Here is a 19,553-nt window from a genome sequence, read left to right as displayed (position 1 = left end):
GGAATAGAAAGCTTCTAAGATCACTTCCAAATCCAAGGATGCTGTACCTGGAGCAGTTTATCTGTTCTCTTTTCATGATCTACTTATGACATTACAAAAGCCATTTTAAAGAACAATGAATTTACAGAAAGGAAAAAGTATCTTTTAGCTCACTTGGAATCCTAACAGTGTCAAAACTGGAATTGTCAGACTAGATACTGTGACATACCATCCAGGAAGGCAGTCCCCTGGAGAAACCACACAACTTAAGAGATGACATCAAGGAAATATTTCTCCTTTGCAAGTGTCCCAAGGTAATTTAACTTGAGACAGTAAGGGGTAGTATGAAGAGCAGGCTTGAAACCACATTGGTTGGGTTCAATAATCCACTTCATGTGCCTAGAGAATGTGGGCTATCTTTTCCCAAGCAGCATTTTAACATAAAACATGCTTACCCAATCTATGTGGTTTTAAATTTCCCTTAACCTGTTTCTACCTGAAGGGATCTCTAAGGGCCTAATATTTCTGTAGTTCTCCCAGGAGTACATATGAGCCTGCATTCATTTTGTACCCCAAGACCAATTCAGCCTTAGAATAGAATTTCTTCACTATGCTTTAGCCCCATGAGGTCCAGTAGTTAAGGCTAGGAAACTCACAGCTACTCCTACCCCAACCCTTGTCTTCTCTTGCCTGTGTACCTGTGCACACATAAAAATCACACACCTATACCCATTTATACAACCAATTTATTACTCTGAAAATAGTTTTATTATTTTACAGTAGTTCAGAAAGTTACTGTAACCCAGACTTCATCACCACAAACCAAAGACTTGGAGCAGATCAGTTAGCCCACCTGTCCTCCCTCTTCCTTAGGTGGTGTAATGAAAAAACATCCAACTAGTAAGGGGAGGAAATGGAAAATAGGCACAGTGGAATTCACTCCTGGCTCTTGTTCTCAGGTCTCGATTTGTTTTCTCTATTTTTGTCCATTTGCTCAGCCCTCTGTTCCCAGAGAGGGTAGTAACTATGGGGTGAGACGCCAGAATAAACTACTGCCAACAGCATAGTAGCTTCAGTACTTCCTGAGGCCAGGAGTTGCAGTGTGGTCATTAGATCAGACTCCAGCTGAGGGTCAATACCCCAACTTGGACCAGCTCCTGCTGGCTTCTGACACTGACTCAGAATACATATGGAGGTATACCCAGATAACAGGAATGACATGAATCTAACCCAGTCCACAGCTGGTTCTTCCTGTCTTTTCAGTGACAGGACAGGCACCAGCCACTTAATAACTTAGTCTACCTGTGGTCAAGGGCATATGCCAATGGTGTCCTTCTTCACTGTCCAAAACCAAAAACACTCTGGGGTAGTCAGAACAGAAAGGAAGATTCTGCCCTTCCCTGTGGTCCAAAAGTTAACCCCCCAAAGAGATCCAGTTCCCATCCTTTGAAAGAAACCTGGACACATGTCCTACGAGGTGATGTGTTCATTCCCCACAACTGTTTACCTTCCTCCCGGAGTAGGAGAAAAGTAAGTAGTGAGGCAAAGAAAGTTATTCATCAAAATGATACTGAACTTCAGACTGTTGATTTATTGGAACCATCCTCTTGGCTTGGTAGAAACATGTGTCAATACCTTACAGGACCATGAAAGATGAGGACCTGCAAAATCTGAACAAATGCTGGGCTCAGCAAAGTAACTGTGAGGCTTCTCAAATTCAGCAGAAGTGTTCAGGGCCTGGGCAAGTCGGTAGAAGCTTGAACTCGTCCTCACAGCAGCTTGTTTTTGCAGGCACTTTCCATGGAAAGTTGGAGAAGATGATCTGTACTTGGGAAGACTGTTCCATTGGAATTGACAGTTCTGACATTAGATATGAGGGAATTCCAAGTTCCGAGAGGGGTGGTCCAAATGGTGACAACTAAGTTTATAAATGACCGGTGAAACACAGAATAAGTAGGACATGAACCATTATAAAGTAGAGGGCTGCCAGCATTGGCACTCGGGTCCGGGAATGGCACAGTGAACGCAGGACTCGTTTCCATCCAGCACCATTCCGGGTCTGAAAGAAAAACTTGGATGTCAGTATTTCACCCTTGAGGGATGTATCCCTTTCCCTCCCCCATAATCCCTCATTTAAGCAAAGCTCATTTCACCAGTGCACAAGAAAGGCATCATGGGGATTCTAGAGTCAACCTGCAAATCAGCCAGGTTCTTCCATTCTTCTGCACCCTCCCAGTGTAAGACTCATCACAGCTCTGTGGCGAGGCTTCTGTATGTTTTGCCTAATTCTACGCATAGAACCTTTTCTATATCTTTCTCTTCTTACCCTTCGACAGCTGCTGCTTGTAAGATCTATTAACAGTGCCTGTTCCTGAGTGCCACAGGAGCCAATGATAGGAGTACGAACAGAGTCCCAATCGTGTTCCAACCTGTGTTGAGAAAGAAAAAGAGGCACAGCATGGGTTCTCAGCATGGTGGGATGGGAGATCAGGGGACATCACTGCCTTAGAAAAGTGATGCAGAGGAATTGTGGCAAAGCTGCTTCTCTAGTCCCTGTCTCACATAGTAGTAAGGGTGACATTAACTGCCGCAGGTATACAATCAGCAAACAGTGGAACCAGAATCTAGTAGTTCATTTGTCTTTATCTCTCATGTTCTTTTTCCACAATATACAACATCAGACTCAAGAGAAACTCACCATTTTAATTATTATTAGTAGTGTGTCAGGTTTTATGAGAGGAGATTTCTGAGGCCTAGACTGGCCTCCAAACCATGATCTTACTAGTAGCCTCATTCACCCAAGTGCTGGCATACACACCCAGCACTAATATTTTTAGAGACTAACAGGCAAAAACACACAAGAACAATTTCTGTAGGATTCTTAGAATGAAACTGATTATTTGTTGCCGGATACTTCACTTTTTGTTGATTTGCTTATTTCATACTAGAGATTTTCCATTTAATAAAGAAGCAGTTATTTCTTGTGTTTCTTCAATAGACTCTGACAAAAATAAAAACCATGTAATTGTAACCCCTCTATACAGTATTTTCACAATAAATAAAAAATAAATAAATAAAAAATAAAAAATAAGGCAAAGGCACAGCTGATCAAGTATTTGCCTACAGGGATGTATTTTATTTTATTTTATTTTTGTTGGTCGTGGGGCTTGAACTCTGGGCCTGGGTGCTGTCCCTCAGCTCTTCAGCTCAAGGATAGCAGTCTACCACTAGAGCCACAGTGCCACTTCTGTCTTTTTCTGCTTATGTGGTACTGAGGAATTGAACCAAGGGCCTCATGCATTTGAGGCAAGCACTCTACCACTGAGCCACCTTCCCAGCCCAAAGGGATATATTTTTTTAACTGGAGAGGATGGAATCTTCGAGATCTCCTCTCCTCTTCATGTGTATTCTTCCTGACTGGATCTCTAAATCTCCAGGCTTCTTCTCTTTGTAGATTATCTCCAGGAGAAAAGGAATCCTTAATCTGACCCGTGAGACTAGAAAGAGAACTTGAACATGAAGAGTCTAGCTTTCTCCCACCAGCTGCTTGCCTAATACAGCTGCTATGTCTCTTCCTTCATGTGCATCTGGAATGGCAGGGTCTGGAACTACAGAGGTCAGTCTGTCTAGTTCTATAGATTGGGCTGAGGAAGATGGGATGTCAATAGGCACTGATGAGGCACACATACTAGTTACTTTTAAACTACAAGACCTCTAAGTTCCACATACAACAAAGAGAATTATGGAGGGGCCCAGCTTGGCTTAACGTAGCTCAGCCACAGGCTCTAAGTCATTCTGCACTTCACAGTCTCCAGTTGGTTCAGACCAGGCTAATGATACTTGTGGGGGATTAACTTCCCCCCTTCCCCAAGGGCCTGGTTTCACAGGTCTAAATAAATTCACAGCAAGTGGCATGGAATCAGACACAACACCAAACTATTTTGTACTCCTCAAGGGTCAAAAGGGCATTGAAGATGACAGAGGCATGAACAAACATGCTGGGTAGAGAAGGAAAGGGATGTCAAAGACTACCTGCTTCCTGGGGCTGTGATCTCTGCCACCTAAGGATTGCAAGAAGGCGTTACTACTTGAAATTCATTCTCTGAGGGAAGGGATAATACATGTAGGTAGCTTCCCCCCAGACATAACAGAAGGGCCTGCTTTTAATGTTTCTTTCCATCAGCAAAGCTCTTGTAACCACTGTACTCTGTCATGCATGGTAATTGTCTTGACTTGTGAGCTGGGCATAAGAGGGATGTGTAGTCCTCTCCTTCCAAGTATCACATGGGGCAAACTGCCCAACATTACTGTTGTCCTAGTCTGGCAGAAGTAGACTCTTCTGCAAGATAAGGCATTCCCCTGGCCAATTACTAGCAAAAAAGCTGGATGTGGAGGTATGGTACAAGTGGTAGAGTGAGCAAGGGTGCAAGGTTCTGAGTTTAAGCTTCAGTAGTGTGTGTGTGTGTGTGTGTGTGTGTGTGTGTGTGTGTGTGTTTATAAAGTGCTATTAAGCTTCAGTAGTGTGTGTGTGTGTGTGTGTGTGTGTGTGTGTGTGTGTGTGTGTGTGTGTGTGTGTTTATAAAGTGCTATTTTAATCTTCCAAAGGTTTCAATTTGAAGATTTTCATTGATTCAGCTCCCAGATAGGTAATGGGATTATCATTTACTTGATCTTCTAAAGAACCCAATTCCTACCTCAGATAGTTATTGCCTGGATGAAAGAAGTCTTTTCACAGTCTATTTTGTATCATATAATTAGCAGACATCATTATTATTATCAATATGAACTAATGCTTTTGAAAGAATGGACCTCCTATACTCTAAAAGTACTGTGTTTTTGGGTGACCACAATTACCCTGAACTCACTGCAGCCTCCAATCTCATGGGGAGTAAGAACCAGTTCATTTCTATGGGAAATGAACTGAGGTGGATTCAGAAGTGAAGCAATGAAGTGGATTCAGAAGTGAAGAGGTTTCCCTCAGCCTTACCGCCTGATCTGCTCCTCTGCCACAGAGAGTGCATTCTCAGCAGCCATTCTTTGGTCTCGTTCTTCTTCCAGCAACTTCCTTAATTCATTCACTTCTTGCTTGGTGTTGCAAAGTTGCTGTGGGGCTTCAGAAAAGCTTTAGGATAAGAAAACAAACAGCATCACTAGACGCAGAACATAGTTACCAATACCAGACTTCCTAAAGTTATAAAGCAGGAAAGTTTAGTCACTTCCTTAAAAACAAAATACTTTCTTATGTCCGGTGTTGGTGGCTCATGCCTGTAATCTTAGCTACTCAGGAGGCTGAGATGTAGGATTGCAGTTCAAAGCCAGCTCAGGCAAGAAAGTCCATGAGACTCTTTTCTCCAATAAACAACCAGAAAAGTGGAAGTGGTACTGTGACTCAAGTGGTAGAGTGCTAGCCTTGAGCTCAAGAGCTTAGGGACAGCACCCAGGCCCAGAGTTCAAGCCCCATGACTGGCAAAAAAAAAACAAAAACAAGGGCTGGGAAGGTGGCTCAGTGGTAGAGCGCTTGCCTTGCATGCATGAGACCCTGGGTTCGATTCCTCAGCACCACATAAGCAAAAAGAAAAAAGCCGGAAGTGGCGCTGTGGCTCCAGTGGTAGAGTGCTAGCCTTGAGCTGAAGAGCTGAGGGACAGCGCCCAGGCCCAGAGTTCAGGCCCCATGACCGGACCCAAAAAAAAACAAAAACAAAAACAAAAACAAAAATAAAAAAAACCCTACAAAACAAAAAACAAAAATCCCACAAATAAACAAACTTTCTTAAAAGTATAACTGTGGCCGGGTGCTAGTGGCCTGTAATCGTAGCTACTCAGGAGGCTGAGATCTGAGGGTTACGGTTCAAAGCCAGCCTGGGAAGTCTGTGAGATTCTTATCTCCAATAAACCACTGGAAAACTGGAAGTGGTGCTGTGGCTCACATGATAAGTGCCAGCCTTGACCTGAAGAGCTTAGGGACAGCACCCAGGCCTAGAGTTCAAGCCCCATGACCGGAAAAAAAAACAAACCCAAAACTGTATCTTTCACTTAAGTACTTGGTTAGTGATATGTGTATGTTAGTACTAGGGTTTGAATCCTGCACTTGGCAGGCAGGTGCTCTACTACCTAAGCCATTCTCTCAACCAGTGCTGATGTTTTTGCTTTATAAATGTTTCACACACACAGTTGTTATTACTGTTATTATTTTCTCCATCCCTCACTTTTGTGAGGCCAGCAAGATAGTAAGTCATTAAATCCATATGATATATTTCAGCTCCATGGAGATTAGCACCCACTTTCTGAACCTGTGGTATGTGCTGGAGAGGAGTCTTGTTTTCCTACCTTTGCGGTGGCTCCTTCATTTCCTCAGGCTCACTCTTTCTGTAAACTCCATTCTTTTCCTGGGGAGCTCCTGGAGCAACATCCACACTGGGTGACACCTAGAAGAAGCAGCAGCTTAATAATATAGCTGATGAAAGCTCTTTTGATACTATACTTGGACAAAATATAAACCTGTTTAGCATCAGAGAAAATGAGACATCTTGAAGAGGAGTATTTCCACTTAAGACTTAAGGCCAGATTTAGAAATAAGAATCTTCTGCTCTTATGGAATAGTCACCTCCACAAAAGCTTTTCCCTCAATTCTCACTCTTGAATTTTTCCTCTTAAACATTTAATGCCTTCCCATGAAACTATTTTCACCTCATGGGGCTTAAGGCATTCCAAGGAATGATTTGATCCTTCTCAGCTACCATTTTCCTCCATGGTGATATCACCACCAATTCTCACCTCACATCCCAACAGGCAAACACAAAACAGCCTGGCCTATTTTTGTCTCTTGGTTTCAAATCCTCCTATATATATATATATTTTTTTTTGTCAGTCATGGGGCCTGAACTCTGGGCTTGGGCTCTGTCCCTCAGCTCTTTAGCTCAAGGCTAGTACTCTACTACTTGAACCACAGCGCCACTTGCTGCTTTTTCTGCTTATGTGGTGCTGAGGAATCGAACCCAGGGACTTATGCATTCGAGGCAAGCACTCTACCACTGAGCCAACCTTCCCAGCCGTCTTATTTCTTAAAGCAAACCCCATACTTTAATTTCTGAGTTCCAAAAGCCTGTCATCTGTTTCCCACGTTTTACCTCCCACCATTTCACTGATGTCTTTTCTCCTAATCTCTCACTCTGTAACTGTTCTTGGGCTTTCTTCTTATTCCATTAATAGTTTCCTTTCTCTCCTACTTGCATCATACTTCCTCACAGAAGCCTCTCCCTGCTGCTCTGTGTGTTTCCCAACACTCTTTCCCATCTTCTTACTGGCTCCTGACTCACCGCCTGCAGCTCTTGCACCTGTTTCTCCAAGGCTGTACAGTGGTTAAAGAGGTTACTACAGTGCTGCTGGTTCTCCCGGAGACTTTGGCTGGTATTGCAGAGCTGGATAGACAGGGTATTTTTCTCTTCAAGTAGCTGAGAGAACTGAAGCAGAGAAGAAGGTTAACTGCCATGCTCCACTTCACTATGAGCAGTGCTCAGCCAACTGTCCGGGGATTTTAGGACCTAATTTTGAACACAAGTTCTGAAAACAAGCACCACTATATGTACCCTCAAAAGTGTGAAAGTACTTTTTTTTGTAACTAAGAAAATAATTCTATAGGAATAGTAGGGAATATTGTTTTACTTTTTCTAAAATAGTGCCTAGTAAGTTAAAACTGAAAATCTACAAAGTAGAAACTTATAAGCAAGTTTAATAGGACGGCTTAGTTCAGGAATGTAAGTAGAGAAGGGCAGTATCTTGGTCCCAGCTTAAATTTATTAACATACAAATTCCCAAAATTTCATGCAAATGGAGAGAAAGAGGGCTATCACATAAAAAAAATCTGTATAATAGCGTACCTGTGTGGAATCCATTAGAGAGTAACAATTACCAAGACAGCAGGATGAGAAATTATAATACATGTTAGGAGGGAAAAATATAAATCTGACCATCCCTATGTACACGTGGTAAACTGCACTGGGAGCAACGATTCTCACAGGCAGAAACATTTCATTCAAAAAGCAGGACTCTCCTCTGCTGAGTGGGCAACAGTTATTAAGTCTGTTCTGAGCATGCTCACTGTCAAGGTGCTCACTAACTACCAAAGCAACACACTCCATTTTCTTATTTTCTTTTTTCTTGAACTCTAGGCCTGGGCACTGTCCCTCAGCTCTTCAGCTCAAGGCAAGTACTCTACCACTTAAGCCACAGCACCACTTCTGGTTTTCTGGGGTTTTTTTGGAGATAAGAGTCTCACAGACTTTCCTGCCTGGGCTGGCTTTGAACCACGATCCTCAGCCTCCCGAGTAGCTAGGATTACAGAGCCACCAGTGCCCAGCTGAGTGCCATTTTCACCATGTAAAAAACACAACAGTGTTATTTCATGCTGTATGAAAAATTTGCCCATCATAGCTTCTACCCACCATTTGAATTTGATCTCTTGGAACTAGACTTTTAATTTCTCACTTGCAGTCCATCAAGTTTTAAGCTTTTGGGATGACTGACCCCTAGATATGTTCATATCCCTAGAGTTGCTGACTCTCCAAAGTTTCTGCTGGAGAGTATGCAAGGTAAGGTGTGAGAGGAAACTGAGATCTGATTATTTGCTTAGTCTTCCTTGTGGGTTTTTGTTTCATAATTGTGTAAAAGTGAAAGATAAATCTAACTCACTTTAGAGAAGGAAGCCTTTTAGAGACATTTCAGAGAAGGGCATTTGATGCACACAGAAAGCTAGAATAAGAGAATTCAATGCAGCCTCAGCACACACATAGCCAGGCTCACAGGCCAATAGTAGTTACTCATTTAATGAATAAATAAAGGCTAGGAAGGAGGTGTTTTTTAAATTTATAGTTGAGTTCTAAGGAAAGAACTTTATCTTATTTAGCATGATTTACTTAGAAGGGAACTAAGCAATATTCTTCACATTTGTGAGTAGAATTGATCTCAATAAAGCTGCCAAAAAATTATAGCTATGATTACAACTCAGAGTCTAGTACATAAATAAATGTAATTCATTTGCAAAGTAAGACCTATATTATACTACATAATACATCTCTTTTATCCTATAAGAAAACATTGTTGGGCCAGGTGCTGGTGGTTCATGCCTATAACCCTAGCTACTAAGGAGGCTGAGATCTGAGGATTGCGGTTGAAAGTCAGCGTGGCAGGAAAGACGTGAAACTGGAAGTAGTGCTGTGACTCAAGTGGTAGAGAGAGTGGTTGCCTTGAGCTGAAGAGCTGAAGGACAGCACCCAGGCCCAGAGTTCCAGCCCCATAACTGACAAAAAAAACTAACAACAAAAAACCCCAAACAAGAAACATTGTTGGTATGATTTTTAATAACTCTAACCTGAAAACCCAAGTGTTGTTCAACAGAAGAATAGAGAAATTATAGTCTATGCAATACTATACAGCAGAGTGGTAGAAAAATCACACAGTATACAATAACACAGATGAATTTCACAAAATAAATGAAACTATTTCATGGCAAGTGCCATGACTCTGTTCATAGGAATAGAAGGAAGAATGAGGAAGATACTTGGTACATTCTTATGTTTCATCAGACGTTGGTTAAACAGGTGTTTTCACTTTGTGAAAATGTATCATGCTACACTAAAGTATTTTTCTGTATGTTTTATTTCAATAAAACATGTAATATTTTTCATTGCTATCTACCAAAATAATTTTTATCATTTATAAACAATTGTGTATTTCAGTCTAAAAATTGTTTTAGGAAGACAAGTACCCAAAGGGAGCCGGAGGCTAATGTTCAGAGAACAAATATAAGGACTGAGATGGAATCTCACTCACAGGAAGAACAGGGGGTTACTGAGCTATGAAGGGTGGAACTTCTGAAAAAAAAAAAACTGACTGAAAGGGGAACTAGAAAAGAACTGCTGAATCCCTTTGAAAACTCCCAAACAATTTCCTAGCATAAAGGCCTGAAATTTCACCAATTTACATCCACCAATTTAAAAAATGCAAATTTCTCCATCAAAGTGAATAATATTTGCCTTTGATATCCAGTGTCAACTAGTTGAATTTAGCATCTAATATAGAAAGCATTATCACTTTACTTCAGACTGCCCCTCCTCCTCCTAACACCTTAGGCAAGTTACTTAATACTTAAAACAGCCAACTGATTTTAACAATTTTTAGATCACAGATCCTTGTTGAACTGATGAGTTTTTGTGATGAGAAACTTATACATACATGCATATATCATTGTGTGTGAATTGTGAGGCATTCACCACTCTCCTCAAAGCTGATTTCTTAAATCACTTCTAGTTCTAGTGTGTACTACCTATCTCTTTTTTTTTTTTTTTTTTGGTCTGTTGTGGGCCTTGAACTCTGGACCTGGGCACTGACCCTGAGCTCTTCAGCTCAAGGTGTGCACTCTATCACTTGGGCCACAGCACCACTTTCGGTTTTCTGGTGGTTAATTGGAGATAAGAGTCTCACAGACCTTCCTGCCTGGGCTGGCTGAGTAGCTAGGATGACAGGCATGAGCCACTGGCGCCCGGCTATCTGGGTTCCTTTGAAGAAGGCAGAGGACTAGGGTAGGAATTACTGGAGAACACTTAATAATCAAAGAAGAATAATGATTAGTAAGAAGTAGGGTAAGCTGGGTGCCGGTGGCTCATACTTATAATCTATCTAAATCAGGAGGCTGAGATCTGAGCATCATGATTCAAAGCCAGCCTGGGTAGAAAAGTTTGTGAGACTCTTATCCCCAAAAAACTACTCAGAAAAAAGCAGAAGAGGCGCTGTGGCTCAGTGGTAGAGCACTAGCCTTAAGCATAAAGATGCTCAGGGACAGTGCCCTTACTGCCCTTAGTGCAAGACCCAGGACAGGGAAAAAAAAAAAAAAAGAGGGTAAAACAATGATTCAACTTTACTAACATGTGATATGGATAGGGAGCTGATGCAGGGGAGAAATGTTTCCAAAGGTAAAGTGTTTATCATTCTTGAGGATTTTCCAAGGGTGAGAAGAAGAAAATGGGGTGTGTGTGTGTGTGTACGCCAACCCATGAGTAAATTACTGTGTTTGAATCAGTTTAAGTCTCATTTTGGTGATATTCTTTGATTATCCTTTTTTTTTTCCTCCTGCCCCTGCCTACTGCATTACTCAAATTATTTTGTCATTTAAAAACATTTTTTTTTATATTTTACTTATCACTACCAATTTGCCTTTTACGTTATGGCTTTTTAATAGACTTCACATTGAAGAAACTTCGTTTTCTTTCTATTTAGCATGCTAAGTTATGGTGTAGGTGGAAAAATCCTAAGATTGTATGTGTGTTTTGTGTGTGTGTATGTGTGTGTGTGTGTTTTCCAGTCATGGACAAAAGAAACTGAATTCTAATCTAGCATGATGTGTGTGTTTTCCAGTCATGGACAAAAGAAACTGAATTCTAATCTAGCATGAAACACTTACCTTACTGTTTAATTGCTGAATCCTTAATTCTTTTTGGTGAATTTCCTTTAAGCTGTCATTGAGCTGGGTCCTTAGAAGTTCTGTCTCATATACTAGGTTCTGTGAGCCAGGTAAGGAAGCTGAAGTGTCTGGAGATGCCTGCCAGGATACAAACAATGATAAAACTCCTAAGATTGCTTATACTTAACCCCTTCCCAACAGAAATGCTGTCCATGTAGGAAGTCATGAGATGGCTGTCCTAATATTTGAAGATGGGTACCTAACCTCTAAGAAGCTGGTGCTTTTTGAGGAGTGGTTACTTGTACATAGGAATTGCAATGACCATTGCTTACCTGTCTTTGGTATTGTGTTTTGAGAGTCTGAGTCTGGGAAGAAGACCTCAATTCCCTCATAAGACTCTGTAAATGAGCAAGCTGTTGATCTTTATCTGAGATAGCCATAAGATACTGCTCTTTCATTCGCCTCTCATGCATTTCCCATGAACTCTTCTCCATCCTGGAAAAAAAAAAGGTTACAATGAGACTATGAGACAAGGGTAAAAAATTTGAAAGTTGAAACAGCATATGAGTTCTTAGAAATAAAGTAAATACATATCAGAGTAAAATTCATATTACAAACAGAACCACACAGGCAGCATGATGATGACACAGGACTAAAAAGAGAAATGCCACCTAGCCTTCAGTGCCTTCACAAAATTGCCATTGGCTCTAGAACCTGAATAAGAAGCTGGGTTTCCATTAAAGAAAAATATTCAAATTCAGGGAAAACTAAGCCAAAAGCACATGTATGAGTATACAGAGTGAATTTTGGAACTGCTGTAGGAAACAGTGTTTAGAGGAGACATGTAAGAAATGATGATGGAGAAAAATGAGCTTAGACCAATTTTACTCTCTAAAGTTAAATCACTAAATTCTAAAAAGCTTTTGGCTCTCTAACTTTCCCAATCTTTTTGAAATATCCTTTTAGTAAGGTGCATACTTGTTATTTGCCCCTTAAGAACTTTGTACAGATGTGACAGCAGTGATCAAACTGAATTGATAGCAACCATGCCAGTGACTTTGTAAACTGCACAGGCATTAAGACTCACCTGGACCCACCTCACATTCTCTGTTTTGAGACAGCATCTTCCTATGTAATCTAGGCTGGTCTCAAATTCAATTCTCTTGCCTCAACCTTTTGAGTACTGAAATTACTGACATGTGACACTAAGCCTTCATAAATTTTCTTTAAAGCCTGTCATCTCAGCACTTAGGAAGCAGAGGCAGGAGGATCTTGAGTTTGTGGCCAGCCTGGGCCATGCAGTGAAACCTGCCTCAAAAATCCAGAGAGACTGGGGTGACAGGAAACAAAAAGAACTCTCAAAATTTAACAGTAAAGCTTAACAAACTAAATTTAAAAAATGGACAAAACACATGAACAGAGTTTTCACTAAAGAGGACATAAGAATCAAATAAATATGTTCAACCTCATTGGAAATTACGTAAATTAAAACCACAACACAATATTATCACATACCTCTTAAAAGAAAAATAAATTATACCACCAAATACTGGAGAGGGTGTGCAGAAAAAGATCAATTACATACTGCTGATGAGACTATTAAATGTTATAGCTATTCTGAAAAGCAAATTTTCAGTTTTACAAAAATATGAACATACATTTACCATGCAGTCTATCATTACAGTCCAATACTGGGAATTATTATTGGGCGACTGCTCCAGATAAAGTTGTGTTCATATAAAAATTTACAAATAAGTGTTCATGGCAGCTTTATTTATTAATAGCTAAAATTAGAAACAACATGCATGTCCTCTAAAGACTGAATGGGTAAAGTGGTACATTTTTGCTATGAACAGTATTCATTATTAATTATTAATACACATTACAGATCTCAAGGGCACAATTACCATATATGTGGGGGAAAAGTCAATTTCAAATACATGTCAAGACAAAAATATAGGAGTGGAGAACAAATTAGTGATTGCAGAAGAATATGGGCTGGGGTGGGTATATAGCACTAGGAACATATTTGTCAATATGAAAACAGGTATGTATCTTAGTTGTATGTATCTTGTCAACACACAGAATCTATGTGAAAAATTGCATAGTTGTTCACATATGAATGTACACACATCAAACAAAATAAGTGCACGTACAATTTGTGAAATTTTACAGGTAATCTACAAATTTCCTGTTTTGTTTTATATTTTGGCAGTACTGGGGTGTTTACTCAGCCTCCTATTTGCAAGGCAACTGCTCTATAACTTGAGCCATGCCCTCGGTCCTTCTGTTCTTTTAGGTTATTTTTCAGATAAGGTCTTGCTTTGCCCAGGCTGGCCTCAGATCATTATCTTTCAACCTTTGTTCAGGATCACAGATGCCTACCACCACACTAAGCTTGTTTTTGCTGAGATGGGGGCTCTAATTTTTTGCCTAGGCTTGAATTCAACCACAGTCCTTTGGATCATGAGTAGTCTGAATTACAGGCCTAAGCCACCCACACACAACCAATTTCCTGGTTTTGATACTGTACTACAGTTATGTAGGACACTACTGCTAGAAGAAACTAGATGAAACGTATTTAGAAACTGTCTACAAATTCACAATTATTTCAACTTAAAAAGTGAAAAGAAAAGAAAAAAGAGTCAGAATGCAGAGATAATGATACCTGAGCTGATGCAGCTCATGCTGCCAGGAGAGGTTTTCCTGCCTGAGCTCTTCTTGCATCATCTGAAATGTTTTTGTCTTTTCTTGACATTCTTGGAGCTGAGCCTTCAATGGTCGTAACTCAGTGATCTCTTGATTAATCTGTAAGTACTGCTGCTGCAGATTCTTCAATTCCTTCAGCTTCAACCAAAGGGAAAGTAAAAGAGTACTTCAGAGTACTTCATCACATCTCTTTCACACATCTCTTTCATTAGAGGCTCCTCTGTTAGGTGAGTCAGACACCACAACAGACTATTAGCAGTTAACAGTCCATTGACACCCACAGAGTTGCCATCAAAACTGCAGGGGGAAAGTGCATTCCTGCACTTTCCATTGTGTACCCTACCCCAAAAGCTCCAAGTTGACTCTACAGCTCCAAATCTGACCTGGAATAGACTTAACAAACCCACAGATTTATTATAGTTGGTAAAAGTAAAGATAGAGTAACTTTCCATGTAGGTTTGCAATCTGGTAAGACTTTTAAACTTTCTTTCATAGACATCAACAATATTTTTTTTTTGTCTTCCCTTCCGGTTTTGGAGATCGAATCCAGGATCTCATGCATGTTAGGCAAGCTTTCTATCACTGAACTACATCCCAGCAGGATATTAATCTTCACTCAAGCTTAGGTGATGCTGATTAAAAAGAAAGAAGTGCATACCAGTGGTTAAGAATTCTTGGACTCTGGTGTTAGATATTCAATTTTTTTGGGTGTGTGTCTATATATATAGTCTTCACACCCATTAAGTCTTAATTTACCCTCACCTACTAAATGAGCATAAACATATTTCTTTTTGATAAGAATTAAATGGGAAGGCTGGGAAGGTGGCTCAGTGGTAGAGCATTTGCCTTGCATGCATGAGGCCCTGGGTTCAATTCCTCAGCACCACATAAGCAAAAAGAAAAAAGCTGGAAGTGGCGCTGTGGCTCAAGTGGTAGAGCGCTAGCCTTGAGCTGAAGAGCTGAGGGACAGCGCCCAAGCCCAGAGTTCAGGCCCCATGACCGGACCCCCCGCCCCCCCAAAAAAAGAATTAAATGGGAAAATTAATGCACTTCACACCTAAAGTGATGATGATAATGATGATAACAATGACTGACTTGTCTTAGTATATTTTGTTTATCCCCAATATTAATTAAAAGCTTGGCAGTAAGGAAATGTCAGGACATCTGGGCAACACAGGACCCTTGAACCTCTTTTAACCACTCAAAGGATTTTCCAAAGTAGAAACAAGTAAAAAAAAACAAAAAAAAACCTGTGTTGACAAAGCCATACTTGCAAGGAGGCCTTTATTAAGATTACAAGAGGGGGGCTGGGAATGTGGCTTAGTGGTAGAGTGCTTGCCTAGCATGCATGAAGCTCTAGTTTCAATTTCTCATCACAACATAAACAGAAAAAGCTGGAATGGCACTGTGGCTCAAGTGGCAGAGTGCTAGTCTTGAGCAAAAGAAGCTCGGGGACCTGAGTTCAAGCCCCAGGGCTGGTAAAATAAAAAAAAATATAATAAAATAAAAAAAATTACAAAATAAAGAATATGATCAATAATAGATATTAGGTATAACAGGACATGCAATGGACATAAAAATTTGCATAAGACTCTACTGTTAAGAGAAATAATGTCATCATTAGGACTAATCTAAAAAGTAGACTTTTCAAATTCTGTACATTTTAAAATGAAAAATCTGGTCTTTTGAGGTTCTTATTTCCTATTTGTCCTGTTTTCTTCCAAGTTCACAGTCTTAACAGAGTGGAAGAGACTATAATGAAAGTGAAGCTAGTAACATGATATAATAGAATCCCCTGACAATCTGGTTTCCTCATATAGTTCTGCTTTTGCCTCTGAATTTTGTGTGTGTGTGTGTATGTGTGTGTGTCGTTGGTATTAGGGCTTAAACTGAGGACTTCACTTCTCTTATTCTGCTTATTTTTCTTGTGCTCTACCACGTGAATCATACCTTCAGCATGTTTGCTGGTTAACTGAAGATGAATCTTATGAACTACTTTGCCTGGGCTGGCTTCAAACTGCAATTCTCAGATCTCAGCCTCCACAGAAGCTAGGATTACAGGTGTGAGCTAGCAATGCCTAGCTGTTACTTCTGAATCTTAATGACCTAGAAACTGTCAGGAAAATATCAAATCCCCAGATTTAACTCCTGGATCTTACAAAAAGCAGCAAAATTCTGTGGAATAGACCTGGAATAGACATAATAGTCTAAGAATTATCAGTGAAAAGAACTGAATATTAAAAGAAAGCTGGAAAATGGCACAGCTTGCAAATAATCCCTTACTTAAAAAGGCATTTAAACTTTTTTTCTTTTTTTTGATAATGCTGGCCTGCCTAGAATTGCCTATATAGCCTGGGTTGGTCTTGAACGCACAACATAAGCCTCCTAAGTGCTAGGATTACAAGTATGTATCACCATGCCATTTAAGTAACCTTTTTAAGAGGAATTGAGTCCTTTACTGTATCACAAACTCTACCAGATGATAAGCTGCAGCACTGTTAAGTATAAAAAGGAACAGCATCTCTTCAATAAGATTCTAGAACCATTTACATACTTTCTGCATGAGTGTACAAATTACACAAAACAAGCTATTGCTTAGTCCTTTTATAAGCAATGGACAGTTTTGTGCAAGTAAAATTTTTTTTATTATTTGAATGGTAATGCCAATGTTTATGTTGCCTCAAAGACCAAATAAAACCTGTGGGATTACAATATAGCACTGTCCCTGGTTTTATAGAAAACATGTTTATTCCTTTTATGTAGAAATATAAACTAATTTAGAGAAGAATTCAAAACTCTCAAACATAGATCTGAAAGCAGTTACTCACTAGTCGGTCTCTGTCATTCTGGAGAGAAGACATAGCTCTTTTCAAACTCTGTACTTCTGCTGGGCTGGAGGCGGGCTGGGCTGCAGACCTCTGCTTCCCATCCTCTGATTTTCGCAATTTCTCCAGCTCACTCCATAGATGATCTCTTTCTTTTTGCAGATTGGCCATAGCCTGGGAAAAGGACTGTACTTGGTTGTAGGTATCTTCTAGTTGTGAAGATAAGTGAAGCAATTGCTCATCTTTGGATATGAGCTGCTGGTTCAGTTTCTCAAGGCGAGAAAAGCTGTCCTCAGCGGTGTTCGGGGGAAAGGCAGCTTGAGAAAGAAAAGTATTGCTCTCTGTATTTAAGAGGCCCTTTTGTTCTCTCAGCTGGGCCAACTCCTTCAGACTGGTATCATACTTCCTTTTGAGTTCATTAAGTTCTTCATTGGCATGATCTCTACTATTTTGCAAGGAGTCCATAGACCTGCCAAAAGACTGGACTTGTGCCATGAGATCTTTATTTTCATTGGTGACCATGAATAACTTCTGTTCCACTGCCACCAGATCTCTTGCTAGTTCTGCCACCCTCTCTTCTGCTGTTTCAGTTTCATTTCTCATTATCCCTGCATCATGATGGAGATGCTTTAATTCCTTCTTCAGTTTATCCTCCATTTCATCTACCTTCCTGGTAGCTTCCTTTTGAACAGATACTAATTCTTCTTCCAGTTCTGTAATTCTCTTCTGAGAGGAGGCAAGTATTGTATTTAACCTTTGAACCTCCTCTTCTTTCACATTTAACTGGGCATAATATACACCTAAAGTACCTTCTTCTTGCAGGGCTGTCACCTGTTTCTTCATTTGGGACACAGATGATTTCAAGCTCTCAACCTCTTTAGATAAATCTAATTTCTCCTCTTGGAGGATGTCTGATGATCTCTGCAGATCCTTTTTTGCTTCCTCAGACTCTTTCAGCTTTTCTTCTAACCTTATGCATTCATTCTTCAGCTCCTTATTTTGCTGCAGTTGAGCTTCAAGAAGTTGCTTTTGCTGACAGTCTTTGATTGCTATCACTTGGTTCAGGTCTTCTCTATATTGGATCAATTCTGCATCCAGCTTGGCATTTTCAGAATTGAGATCATCCATATGACTTCTCAACCCTCTAATTTCTTCCTTAAGCTTATTATTTTCAGCAGCAGCATCTTGGATGAGTTGGTCTTTTTCCAGGATTATAGAGAGATGTCGCTCTTCCAGCTGTTGATAGTCACTTACTATGCGGTCTCGGTCATCCTGGAGAGAAGACATGGACTTAACAAAAGAATCCAACTGAGCCTTAAGTTGAATGTTTTCTTTGTTAAGAGTTGTTAATGTGTCCAAAAGCTCATTGGTTTTGTCAAAGGCTTTTTTGTTTTCCTCTTCTAAGACAATGTTCTCTTCTTCCTCCTGGGACAGCAAGTTTTCTAGTTCTTTAATTTCTCTATCATGCTGCTGTTGCAGTTCGGCAACAGCTATTTGGATTGCTTCTTCTTTGTCAGAAAGCAGACTTATAATTTTCTGCTCTTTCATATTTATTTCTTCATGCAGCTTCCCAGTCAGTTCTTTGGAGGCCTGGAGATCAGTTTCTAGTTGTTCATAATTGAATTTACAATTCTGGATATCAGCTTCTTGCTGCCTTATGATACCTTCCAGATTTTCTTTATGTTCCTTACATTTTTCTAAAGAATCATTTAAATCAGTTGCCTGGTCCTTGAGAATCTTAAGTTCTGATTCCAATTTAGCTAATTCATTCTGAGAATTATGGTATAGGTGTCGAGTCTCTTCTAGCTGGTATAAAAGTTCTTTATTTTCCCCCTGTAGAGTATCACAAACCTTCTGGTGATGCTGGATATCTGTCTGGGCCTTGGCCTCCCAAATTTGCTTGTCATGTTCTAACCTGAAAACAAAAACAAAAAAAGAGAGAGAGAAAGAGGAAAAGCCATTAAATATAGATTTCAAAGAAAAACTCCATAATGCCTAAGAAACACAAACTACAACATGTACATAAGATATACAAATAAATATTCATAATTTGAAGTATTATACCTTCTGAGGTGTTACTGACATATATGCCACATGAACGACAGAAAATTAAAGGAAACGAAGTGGTGCTGTGGCTCAAATGGTAAAAAGCTTGCCTTGAGCTGAAGAATTCAGGGACAGCGCCCAGGCCCAGAGTTCAAGCCCCACGACTGGGGTGGAGAGGGGGGGTGCGGGGGGAAGGAAGAAGAAAGTGAAAGGAAATGAACTTTAGAAAAACTTGGATAGTACTGTGGCCAACCTCACAGCCTTCACTAAGATTAATAACACCTATCAAAAATAATTTTAAGAGATTTAAAAAATTATCTTTAAGTGGTTGTTTAGAGGGACTTCAACATGTCAGGTTATGAGTACAATCCATTTTGATCAATGTTACCCCTTTCATTTCCAAAATATTCAAAAAGATTTATAAAAATGAATCTTCAGTTTGCTCTTACATATATATACCAGCTCTATAAACTTTCTTACATCTTTCATGGTCTTTATTTCTAGTAGCTGGCCTCATCCTGTTATGCCTTCAAAGATGT

The 19,553-nt window shown here is 40.0% G+C and overlaps 1 protein-coding gene across 6 annotated transcripts in view; it reads right to left on the bottom strand.

Moving 5' to 3' along the window:
- Positions 1-724: 724 nt before the first annotated feature.
- Golgb1 (golgin B1) overlaps positions 725-19,553 on the bottom strand; it is a 58,958-nt gene continuing 40,129 nt past the window's right edge. For all 6 annotated transcript variants that reach the window (XM_070030109.1, XM_070030110.1, XM_070030114.1 and 3 more), the window contains 9 exons: positions 16,972-18,883; positions 14,103-14,281; positions 11,767-11,929; positions 11,435-11,572; positions 7,296-7,439; positions 6,307-6,404; positions 4,967-5,101; positions 2,306-2,408; positions 725-2,038 (listed from right to left, as the gene is read on the bottom strand). In XM_070030109.1, coding sequence (XP_069886210.1) covers positions 1,904-2,038; positions 2,306-2,408; positions 4,967-5,101; positions 6,307-6,404; positions 7,296-7,439; positions 11,435-11,572; positions 11,767-11,929; positions 14,103-14,281; positions 16,972-18,883 — 3,007 coding nt within the window. In that variant the 3' untranslated portion in view covers positions 725-1,903. The remainder of the gene's footprint in view (positions 2,039-2,305; positions 2,409-4,966; positions 5,102-6,306; positions 6,405-7,295; positions 7,440-11,434; positions 11,573-11,766; positions 11,930-14,102; positions 14,282-16,971; positions 18,884-19,553) is intronic.

This window comes from Dipodomys merriami, unplaced genomic scaffold, assembly GCF_024711535.1.
Source record: "Dipodomys merriami isolate MVZ:Mamm:240054 unplaced genomic scaffold, mDipMer1.0.p SCAF_2, whole genome shotgun sequence".
NCBI classification, from domain to species: Eukaryota; Metazoa; Chordata; class Mammalia; order Rodentia; family Heteromyidae; genus Dipodomys; species Dipodomys merriami.
Note: the sequence above shows the minus strand (reverse complement) of the source record. Positions and strands in the feature narration are given on the sequence as shown.